The sequence below is a fragment of the Primulina huaijiensis genome, chromosome 11 (genome assembly GCF_012295235.1).
Source record: "Primulina huaijiensis isolate GDHJ02 chromosome 11, ASM1229523v2, whole genome shotgun sequence".
NCBI classification, from domain to species: domain Eukaryota; kingdom Viridiplantae; phylum Streptophyta; class Magnoliopsida; order Lamiales; family Gesneriaceae; genus Primulina; species Primulina huaijiensis.
Genome location: NC_133316.1, coordinates 6,215,539 through 6,227,919, shown reverse-complemented (window position 1 = coordinate 6,227,919; position 12,381 = coordinate 6,215,539). Strand labels below are relative to the sequence as shown.

The window sequence follows — 12,381 nt, the reverse complement described above, 5'->3', positions numbered from 1 at the left end:
TATGTGTGTGTGTGTGTTTTTATGTCACACACATATATATTAGGAAAGATCTCAAGTGATTTTTGTGTATATTATTATACATATTGAATTTTCTATATTTAATAATGGGTGAAATCTGTTTTGTCCTAAAAAGTTAGAAATTCATGCTGTATCAGGAGAAAATATCCTGTTACATTTTTTGTATAAGATGTTCGTGTGAACATCTCAATTCAAAACAAACACTGGGCTCATCTGTAATTTTTTGTTTTCAAGTAAAATTTTCTCGCAACATTTTATACAAATACACCAGAAGTGTTTTTCCCGATGTAATATAGAATTACTCATTGACAGGTGCTCACAAAATTAAAGCCAAATTCATTAATGATTTTAAGGCAAATTTTGTATTTTATTTCATCACGAATTATTTAAATCAAAGATAAATTAAGATGCCAATATTTCTCTAAACTAGCTACTTGGCACGCGCGGTGCGTGTGTACAATTTTTTTTATAATTATTGAGAGACTAAAGCGAAATTTGATAAATGATCGAAAGACTAAAGTGCTATTTGAATAGTTGTAATTTAAAAAAATATTTTTTGAAATTTTTTAAAAAATAAAAATAAAAATGTAATTGTGATATAAAATAAGGACAAAATTGAGAAATCAAAAAACAGATCAATTTTTTTGTATCTATTAGAGATATTCTTAATTAATAGTAATAGATGAATTTATTATTTTTGTTTCTTGATTCACATATAACCTTTATTTTTCTTAAATAATAACTGATTAATATAATCGAATCAACACTACATAAATCAATCTTTTGTATTATTTCGTAAGGTGATCACTCGTGCTTCTGAAATTTCATGTGTTCCAAAAATAATTCAAATTCTTCTTGAAAAAATAAAATAATAACAATAATATATGGGGGCGAGATTGTGAGAGGTTTATCCCACTTCAGTACATAAATAACTTTTTAACATTTGTCTCGTTTTTGTTTTTATTAGAATCTCAAATTTCAAAGGTTGATTTTGCAAAATAAAAAAATAAAAATAAAATATGATCATATTTTTTAGGGAGTATGTCTCTTATGAGACGGTCTCACGAATCTTTATCTGTGAGACGGATCAACCCTACCAATACTCACAATAAAAAGTAATACTCTTAGCATAAAAAATAATAGTTTTTCATGGATGATCCAAATAAGATATTCGTCTCACAAAATACGATCCGTGAAACCGTTTCACACAAGTTTTTGTTTTTTTTAAAGTAAAGAACTATTTAATGAAGGCTATATATATTTTTAAAAATAAATATATTTGAATAGAATGGATTAACTATATATTCATAGGGAATTGGCCATGTCAATTGGTTGTTAAACCGTAGACTCAAATTTAAGATGTGGTGGACATAAATAGTAATGTACATTTTATTATTTATTTTTTTTCAACAACTAACGCCTTCATTAATTTGGAGAATGGGCTCCCCAAAAGGAAATCAACCCATTAATGAATAAAAAAAATTAAAAACTTATAACTTCTTGATTTGGAATTTAACATATAAATTTTTTTTTTATAGTTTCTTGATTTGAAATTTAATATATTTCGATTACTACGATTATTATATGTAACATCTTGAAGATTTTTTTTCTATTTTTAGAAAATCTGTCTACGAAGAGTTTGTTTAAAAAAAATAGTTCTTTAATTGAAAAAAAAATAAATTTGTTAACAATCTTTTTTACCTTCGCAAATTTTTATGTTAATTTACAGAAATTAAAATACTTTTTTAGTTTAGGAGAAAATTGCAGTTTTTGTTTGATATGTTTGTTTCTTAGTGATTTAGTCCTCTTTGTTTTCAAATTTCAGTATCAATCCACTATTTTTTTTATTTTGACAATTTTAGTTATTTTTTCGACGTGACGCTGAAATGTATATTGTCACATTAACTAGTACTTCCGATAAAAAATATTAATTAAAATTGTTAAAAATAAGAAGATATATGATTAAAACTGAAATTTGATAACATGGAAGATAAAAATCATAAAGAAGCAAACACGTGGAGATCATTGTTTAATTTTTTCTATAGTTTAGAATAAAATATAAGAAAATACAGGACAGAAAAGGAATATAATAATGAAACATCACTTTATTCGAAAAAAAATTAATATAAGTTAAAATTAAATAATAATATTAATTTATATTTTGTCTGCTCTTTTAATTTATATTTTCATGGACATTGACGTACGAGTTTAAATATAGATCTTTGAATAAACAAGAATTGATATCAATTCTGTCAAACTCATGCATTTATCCATGGAGTTGTCGGCCTCGTGCTAACGAATTTGAAATCCAACAAACTTTATAATATCAAAACAAAACTAGAGATTTGATTTGTCGCACGAGTTTGAACCGTAATATGATGTTAAATCCAAGCTTCGCTTACTGTCGAGTTATTTGGTGGAAGCTGCAGGATATAGATGATTCAACGCTAAGAAGATTCCTTCGTGCACGCGATCTAGGCGTGGAGAAAGCCTGCGTGATGTTTTTGAAATACCTTAAATGGAAGCAAACATTTGTTCCCGAGGGCTTCGTTTCAGCGTCGGAAGTCGGAAATGAAATAGCACAAAACAAGATGTTCATGCAAGGAACAGACAAGAAAGGCCAACCCATTGCAGTAGTTTTTGGTGGAAGGCATTTTATGTCCAAAGGAGGAACAGATGAATTCAAACGTAATTTTTGTTCTTGGAATTAAATTAAATTAAATTAAATTATAATACTTCTTTTTGTTGCTCACAAATTAATTTGCATGAATTTTTCAGGGTTTTTGGTGTTCAGTCTCGACAGATTGTGCTCAAGGTACGTACATACCTTCTTGTATTGTTCCAGAGATGGTGCCATCCACAATCAGTTTTAGTCCACTATTTTTGTTTTGTTTTTTTGGCCAAAATTATAATTTCCCTCTATAAAATCAGCACTATATATGCACCAATGTCCAAACCTTTTTTTTTTCCATTTCTTTTGTTATTTGCATAGTTTACTCTGTAGAGAAAAACCCATAAACTGCAGAATCCATCATACTAAATCAATAAGAATTTGACTAAAAACTTAAGCGGAAGCATACTCGAAACCATAATTCTGAATTTTTTAGACCGTGTCTTGATCTTTCAGATCTACGCGCTCTTTCCTTGAGAGAAGTCTTTAGTTTTCTCTTCTGAACTATTTTTTTAATGAGGAAGATAATAGGGAACGTGATGTTACGTGATCCGGGGACCATGACTCATATATAGATAATGTCTATCATTATCTTCTGATATTTCTGTTTTACCTCATCATAAAAACAGAAATTACACTTATATATCTACGCATTAAAGACCGACAACCTATTAGATACATTAAAACCCAATAGCTTGAAACCTTAGTTGATCACTTTATTTTGGGCTTAACTTAATAGACAACCCACAACGCATAATTATTCACGTATAAGCCTATATAAATAAAATTGATCCAACATTATCCCACTTGGGGCGCTATATGTGTAACCTTATAATTATGTTGTGAAAGTAACCTTATGAGCTGAAAAATGTTGTCATTCCGAAATATATCTTTTACTAATATGGTACATCAATCACATCATCATAGGATCAAAGTAGTTTTCAATACACTCAAGGTAACTAGACCTATCAATGGTCACATATGCCAACACAACTGAATGATATGGATCATGAAGTGGATGTGTGGCATTGAAATTTCATGCAATGTGATCATAACATGTCAATTTCCAACTAATCCTCTCTTAACCTTATTGAGATCAAACTTTAAACTATTATCAGAGTATGACTTAACTTGCAATTTATTTCTGCAGAAAATAAATTTACATAATAATAACTGGAAATGTTTACAACTGAAAATCATTTAAAATAACAAATTTTATCAATTGATATAACACTCATATGAGCAGTATGCTCATGGAACTGTTTGGGAGGTAGTCCCTTAGTAAGCGGATCTGCAACCATGGAGTTTGTACCAGTATGTTCAATAAACAACTTTCCACACTGAATTCTTTCTTTAACAACCAGGAACTTGATATCAATATGTTTTGACTCCATCGAGCTCATGTTGTTATTGGAATATATAACTGTTGAATTATTGTCACCATATATTCTTAGTGGCCTTTCAATGCCATCAACAATTCGCAGTCCTATGACAAAATTTTGCAGTCGTATTCTATGATTGGATGCCTCATAATACGCTAAAAACTTAGCTGTCATGGTGGAAGAGGCTATAAGAGATTGTTTAGCACTCTTCCAAGAAATGGCACCTCCAGCAAGGAGATAGATGTAGCCCGACGTATATTTATACTATCTTGGCATCCAGAAAAATCAGAGTCAGTATACCCAATGATTTCAAGCTGATCCATCCTTCGATATATGAGCATGTAATCTTTTATTCTCGGTAGGTACTGTAAAACCGTTTTGACTGCTTTCTATTGTTCCACTCTTGGATTACTTAAATATCATCCCAACATTCCTGTCACGTATGCAATATCTAGACGTGTACGAACTTGAGCATATATCAGACTCTCCACTGCAGATATATATAGGGAATCTTCTGCATTTATTTTTCCTCAAAATCATTCTCGGGGCATTGTTTGAGACGAAATTTGTCTCCCTTAGCTACAGGAGTATATGTTGGTTTAGAGTCTTGCATCCCATATCGCTTGAGAACTTTCTCGATATATTCTTTATGAGATAATCCAAGAATACCTCGAGAATGATCCCAGTGTATTTGAATACCCTGTACAAAAGATGCATAACCAAGATCGATCTGTCATCTCAAAATTCTTAGCTAGAAATCTCTTGGTGTCATGCAACAAATCTATATCATTGGTAGCGAGTAAAATGTCATCAAGATATAAAACTAGAAAAATATGCTTACTCCCATTGAACTTATGGTACACACAATCATCGACCAAATTCATCTAAAAAACAAACGAGATAATCAATTGATGAAATTTGAAATACTATTGTCGAGATGCCTAGGCCATAGATGGATTTATTTAATTTGCAAACCATATAATTTGTGTCTATGGACATAATTTTTTGGCTGCACCGTATAAATCTTTTCATCAATGTCACCATTTAGAAACACAATCTTTACATCCATCTGATGAAGCTCATGATGAAAATGTGCCACCAAAGTCATTATAATCCTTAAAGAGTCTTTCGAATAAACCGAAAAGAAAGTCTCTTTATAATCAATGTCTTCTTTTTGTGTAAAGCCTTTAGTGACAAGACGAGTCTTATATCTTTCCACATTACCTTTCGAATCCCTCTTAGTTTTAAATATCTATTTGCAACCAATGTACTTCGTACCTTTAGGAAATGAGACAAGATCTCATATGTCATTGTCCTTCATGGGCTTTATCTCCTCATTCATGGCATCATTCTACTTTTGAGAGTTAGAACTTTCCATGGCTTGACGGAAGTAAATAGGTCCATCTTCCATCAGTCCAATGTCTTCCTCATGTTCTTGAAAAAATACAATATAATCATCTGGCATTGAATTTATCCACTCTCTAGTGGATCTCCTTAATAGTATAGGTTCTGGAGGAGCTTGATTTTGTTTATCTAGAATGGGAGGATCTCTAATGTTGTCTTCTTGTGTTGGGTATTGGTCAAAATGAGGAATGCGATCCTGATCAATGTCCAAGACACATGTAGGAATATTTACATATTCCTCTTCAAAGACAATATCCCTTACTTTATCTTCACCTGCAAACTCAACATCCTCAATGAACCAGGCATTTTCTAACTTAAAAACCAACTCGCTTGTGGGATCATAAAACTTGTATCCTCTGGATCTTTCAGAGTATCCAATAAAATAGCAACTGACCGTTCTTGAGTCCAGTTTCTTTTCATTATGCCTATAAGGCCTTATCTCAACTGGACATCCCCAACGTGCATATGCTTAAGACTAGGCTTTTTACCCGTCCAAAGTTCATAAGGGATTTTGGTCGCTGCCTTAGTTGGAATCCTGTTATGGATATATGCTGCGATCTTTAGTGTTTCTCCCTAGAGTGATTCTGGTAAGGTATTATGATTAATCATACTCCTCACCATGTCCTTAAACGTTCTATTTCGTCTTTCAGAAACAACATTCATAGTGGGAGAACCCGACATAGTGTACTGTGGGACGATACTGCATTCCTATAGGAATCTAGCAAAAGGTCCTGGACTTTGTTCACCTGAACCGTCATATCTACTATAGTAATCACCACCACGATTAGATCTAACGTCTTTAATATTTAAGCCAAGTTGATTTTCAACTTCATCTTTATAGTTTTTGAATACATCCAATAACTATGTCTTTTCATGAATGAGATAATTGAGTCATATCCTGAAAAATCATCTGCAAACGTTACAAAATGATGTTGATCATTCCAAGAAGCCGAAGGGAATGGTCCACAAATATCAGTATGTATAAGTTCTAAGACGTCTGAACACCTGTTAGCTTCAAATCTCATTTTGTTGATTTGTTTTCTCTTTTTACACTTAACACAATTATCAAAATCTTTGTAATATAAAGGTTTGAGAATTTTTTCTAGCACAATTCTCCTTATTATCTTTTGAGAGATATGACCCAATCTCTTATGTCATAACGTCGTTGAATTATATCTTGTTAATTATCTTTTAGTGCCTGTACTTGTTTGCAGGGATTCATTAAATGAAACATTAACATGCAAAGAATAAAGATTATTGTATCAAGATAAATAACCAAAACCAACCAATTTTAAATCATGAAACAAACTGAATATTTCATTTTCAAATGAATAAGAATATCCGAATTTGTCTAATGCAGAAATGGAAATCAAATTCGGTCTAAAAGACGGTACAACAAATGTTTTGTAAAGATCCAAATATATTCTAGTATTTAACAGTAATCTAAATTTTCATATTGACTCAACTTCAACTTTGTTGGCGTCATCAACGTAGATGAATCTTTCAGTATCACTTGGTTTTCACCAATTCATGCCACCCTGCATAGACACACTGATGTGGGTGGTTGCACCAAAATCTATCCACCACATGTGTCTAGGCACTGAAGTTAAATTAACCTCAGAACAAACCATATTCAGAAGCAAATCTTTCTTAGCACGCCAAGCGTGATAATTACTGCATTGCTTTTTCATATGCCCATCACTTCCACAGAAAAAACAACCAGAACTTTGAGAATCACTAGAATTCTTCAGTTGTTTCTTCGGATGCTGTGTATTGGCAACTTCCTTATCCTTCATTTTCTTTCCTTTATCCTTTGAGGTAGAGGCATAATGAGCAGTTTCTGTCTTATCTTGCTTCAACATTTCCTCTTCCTGAACCCAGTGGGAGATGAGCTTATTCAGAGACTAAGTCTCTTTCTAACAGTTGTAGTTCACCTTAAACTGATTGAACTGTGGTAGAAGATATAACAAAACCAAATGCACCAGCAAGTCCAAAGAGAGGTCAAGCTTCAGTTCTTTCAACCTTGAAGCAAGATGAGACATTTCCAGTATGTACTCCCTCAATTTGCCCTTACCCCTATACCTCACTGAAACGAGGCTTACCAAAAGTGTACCAATTTCAAACTTTTCACTTTTAGCAAACCTCTTTTGAGGTCCTAATGAAAGTCTTAGACGTAGCGATGTCACTAGACATTGTCCTTTGAATGTTTCTGGAATGAACTTCTTCATAATTATCATATACATGTGATTCAACATCTCTCACCTTTCAAACTTTCTCTTTTCATTAGAGATACTCTTATCCGTAATGGCGGGAGGACACTCAATCTTTATCGCAATGTCCAAATCCATGACTCCGAGAACTATCCGTAAATTCTCTTGCCACGATTTGAAGTTCGAGCCATTTAACATAGCAATAGAATTTATGCTGGAATTAATGAATATTTGAAGGGTCAAATTTGAACAGAGAAAAAAATCAAATATACATGCTCAACCAAATATCCAAATAAAATAATCAATAAATTCAAATAATGTAAACCCCTCATAAACAGGATACCGAACACTCCATTAATATTTCATATTTGGACAAAATATTAACTTTTTATTGATATCCTGAAATAACAGTCAAACAATGATAGTAACTATCATGTCAAATAACAATCTTCATATGGGTTGATTTATTATTCACGTGAAAAACTGAACAACTATCACATGTTTACCACCACAAGTGCATATGTAATAATATTAGATATTAACCTTCCTTTTGGCCGATTAATATTCATATAAATCAAATATACCAAAATCTTTTTGCATTTCAAAATAAAATTAATTTCCACAAAAGAGGTCATTTTGACGACATTTTATTTCAATCGGTTTATTTTAAAATACATATAACATTATCATTATTTGAACAATTGAATATTTAACCTTAAACCGAATAAACCTGAATTGTAAAAATTTTTTTTGCCAAAAATCCATACGGGGAGCGCTAGGGCCGGCCGAAATACATGCTCTAGCACGCCTGCGACTGCTTGTGCAGTCCTGGGCGCACGAGGTTGCTCGAAAAGGCGCCTTTGGGTGTTTATGTTTGTTTGGGTGTTCCATATGTCGATTTTGATGAAAATTTTTAACCTAAATTTTCGATTTTCCTCTAAAATATTTTTTTTGAACAAAACTGAACGGAAAATCGAAGTCTTATACCGAATCACTAAAATTTTCAACCAAAATATTTTTCATATCTGAAGCCATATAAAAAAATTAAAACAAAATTTTATTTTCTACACCTGGAACCAAATAATATACAAAAACTTTAAACAAATCTCAGTGATTCAAGTATTATTGGCTCTGATACTACTTGTTGGGAAACACCCATAAACCGTAGAATCCATCATGCTAAATCATTAAGAATTTGGCTAAAAACTTAAACAGAAGTGTACTTGAAGTCATAATTCAAAATTCTTTTGAAAGTGTATTGATCTTCTAGATATAAGCTCTCTTTCTTTGGGAGAATCCTTTAGTTTTCTCTTCTGAACTATTTTCTTAACGAGAAAGAGAATAAGGAACGTGATGCCGCGTGAGACCATGAACCATATATAGATAATGTTTGTCTATCATTATCTTCTGATATTTTTGTGTTAGTCAATCATAAAAACAGAAATTATACTTATGATTCTATATATCAAAGGCTCACAACCTATTATATACATTAAAGCCCAATAACAAGAAACTTTATTTTATCATTTTATTTTGGACTTAATTTAATAGATAACCCGCAATGCATAATTATTCACATATAAGTCCATATAAATAAAATTGATCCAACATACTCTCCAAATAAATTCAATTCCATATATATTTATCAATTATCAGAGGGATGATATGTGGTGTAAAAATTTTAAATCGTGCGTCCAACAAATTATAAAGAATTATTCTTATCCACGAGTTCATATTATATATACATGGTATAGATAATTATTATTTATATATAGATGTTGATTTTTTTTTTTAAATACAGATAAATATGTTATTGAATTTAAAAATATAGATAAAGATATTATTGAAATATTAAATAATCAATAAAATTATATAATAATGAAATAATAAGTTTAAATAAATACTTCACCAATTCAATTAAAATTAAGTTAGCATAGGGCATCAACTTAAATTAAGAGCATAGATATAGAATTCTATATATTATAATTATGATATTTCTGGATTTCTTTCAGAATACCAGATTATGGACCAGAAAAGTTCATAATTATAGGAGATTTAAAAGGATATGGTTACCGTAACAGTGATGTTCGTGGATACCTTGCAGCAATTTCAATTCTCCAGGTTTGTTTTCAATAGGAATTTTTTTTAATAAAAAAATTAATGTTTTTATGTACGCAACATGAGTGATATAATAATCTAAATATTTAAAAATATAGATAAATATTTGATTGAATTTAAATAAGATTTTATTAAATCAATTAAAAGTCAGTTAATAACATCAAATTTAATTAATAGTATAGATAATGAAAACTAATCAACCTTGTAAATTTTTAAAACTCATTACAGGGTCGAAGTCTAGCTACAATACGGTTTAAAAAAATGGATTTTTATGCTGTTTAGTTAAAAGGATTGAGTTGCATATGTTACTATAAGTTTACACAAAAACTTACGTGAGATCGTCTCACGGTTAATTTCGTGAGATTAATATCCGATTCGACCCAATCAATGAAAAGTGTTACTTTTTATGTCATAAATATTATTTTATTGCATGTATGGATCGGATCGACCCGTTTCACAGATATAGATAAGTGAAATCGTTTCAGACGAGATATACCACTCAATCCTAGATGGTGCATTTGGATTAAGGCATTTGAAAAATTCGTGGATTTAAATATATTTTCATTTTTTAGATAACTTATACAAAAAAAATTCAAATGAATCTCCCTACTTGTTATAATTATACTAGTACAAAGGATTTGCAAATCCGTAGATTGTCGGGTCTTTTGAAATTTGTTATGATTAATATAATTATAGTGTAAATAAGTAGAAGATGAATTTGAGTTTACTTTATAAAACTTATTTAACAATGAAAATAAATTCGAAATCATGGATTTCAAATGACTCAATCCAAATACAACCTAAATGATTTTTGCGATTATATGAAAAATCTTCGATTTTGCTGTTAAAACTACATCAAACCTAAAGGGTTTATTAACTAATCAACGGAGTTCCTGAAATGAAATCTGGAGATTGATGCATGATTTCAAAATTCTGGTTGTTTGGTCAATGATCCGTTGCAGGATTGCTATCCGGAAAGACTTGGGAAAGTGCTGGTTATTAATGCACCATACATATTTATGACACTGTGGAAGATCATTTACCCATTTATTGACACAAATACCTGTAATAAGGTAACGACATTCAGTTTCTCGTCAGACAGGTCGATACATATTTAAAATAAAAAATAATATTTATAGCATAAAATATAATTTTTTTCATGAATCATGTCGGGTTGAAGATCTATTTTACAAAATTAACCTATAAGACGATCTTACAAGAGGTTTTGAGCAACATTTATTTGACGTCTTTATGTGCTACCGAAAAGTGATGCTTAATTCAAAGAAAAAAAATGAATAACTCGGGACTGGTTGGGGAGGTATTCGTCTCTTCCCCAAGCAAAAAGAATTTGAAATATTTTTATCGCGGTTTGGCCTAGTTTCCACCTATTGAGGCCTCCTGTAATTCGTCTCGAACTTGAAATTTATTTGTATATAGATCGTCTTTGTGAATAACAAGAGAATGAAGGCTACTCTACTAGAAGACATAGATGAATGCCAGCTTCCTGAGATTTATGGTGGAAAACTGCAGCTTGTTCCCATTCAAGATTGCTAGCTAATAGTAAATGCATACATATGTGTAAGCAAAGAAAAAACTTGTTCAACATAAATAAAGTCTATTTTATAATTATTCGTTAGATATTATATAGTAATGTCAGAAGATCTGAGGAGGAGCAAATAGATATAAGTCTGAAATAAATCTTATAATGGGCATGTATATCAGAAGTTATGAGTATATTGTATATTTTGGTGCGAATGATATTAATGTATTAAATGATTATACATAGTTGTTTCGTCTAACGTTTGGCTCAAATTTATATATTATTAGGGAGTTCACCTTAAAATATTCATCCCCGCTAATTAAAGTCAGTCAATAAATATAATCCGAAACATAATATGCAGCAGCCTGTTTTTCACTCGATTATTTTGAAAAGGCCCTACATTTCCATGTTAAAAAAATTGTTGAATTTCCAATCAAGTATCAACAATATTGTAGTAGATATAAAATTTAGAAAATGTTTGAAACAGTTTTCCAATTATTTTTCTGGCTAAAGGTCTTGTAAGCCACGCACTTCTTGTTTTACAAGTTTTTTTTTTTTTTTTGACACATTTCGATCGGTTTGAAAAGGTTTCTAGTGTGTTTATGATTTAGGGGTTGTAACTTGGTTTGGTCGGAAATTTTATACACCTCGTTGGTAAATGTATTTTCGGGATTTCCCTTATTTCTAACTATTTTTTCTTATTTTTTACTCTTACTTAAGTGCGTTCACGGTTCGATTAACCTCCCGAAAAGAAAATTTGGTTTTTAGTTTTTCCTTTATTCGGTTCCGAACCGAAAACCATTTTTTCCTTTATGAGACATTTTTTCCTTTTTTGATTATTTCATTTAATTTGTATTTTTTTTTTTACCTTTTGAGTTAGATGTTATATTATAAATTTGAAAATAAGAGTTAATTTTAAAAATTAAAATATGACATTTTCATTTGCCAATATCACTATTTTTCATTTTAATTTTTATGTACATGTATTTCAAATTTGTAATTGCAATTTAATTACCGTTATAGTAGGTATGCAACTGC

At 30.7% G+C, this 12,381-nt stretch overlaps 1 protein-coding gene across 1 annotated transcript; it reads left to right on the top strand.

The window, feature by feature from the left end:
* Nucleotides 1-2,334: 2,334 nt before the first annotated feature.
* Nucleotides 2,335-11,581, top strand: LOC140988250 (uncharacterized). The gene is made up of 5 exons (XM_073457259.1): nucleotides 2,335-2,706; nucleotides 2,797-2,833; nucleotides 9,698-9,806; nucleotides 10,766-10,876; nucleotides 11,241-11,581. Exons 1-5 carry the CDS (start codon nucleotides 2,394-2,396, stop codon nucleotides 11,355-11,357), a joined length of 687 nt encoding a protein of 228 aa, XP_073313360.1. The 5' UTR covers nucleotides 2,335-2,393; the 3' UTR covers nucleotides 11,358-11,581.
* Nucleotides 11,582-12,381: the final 800 nt, after the last annotated feature.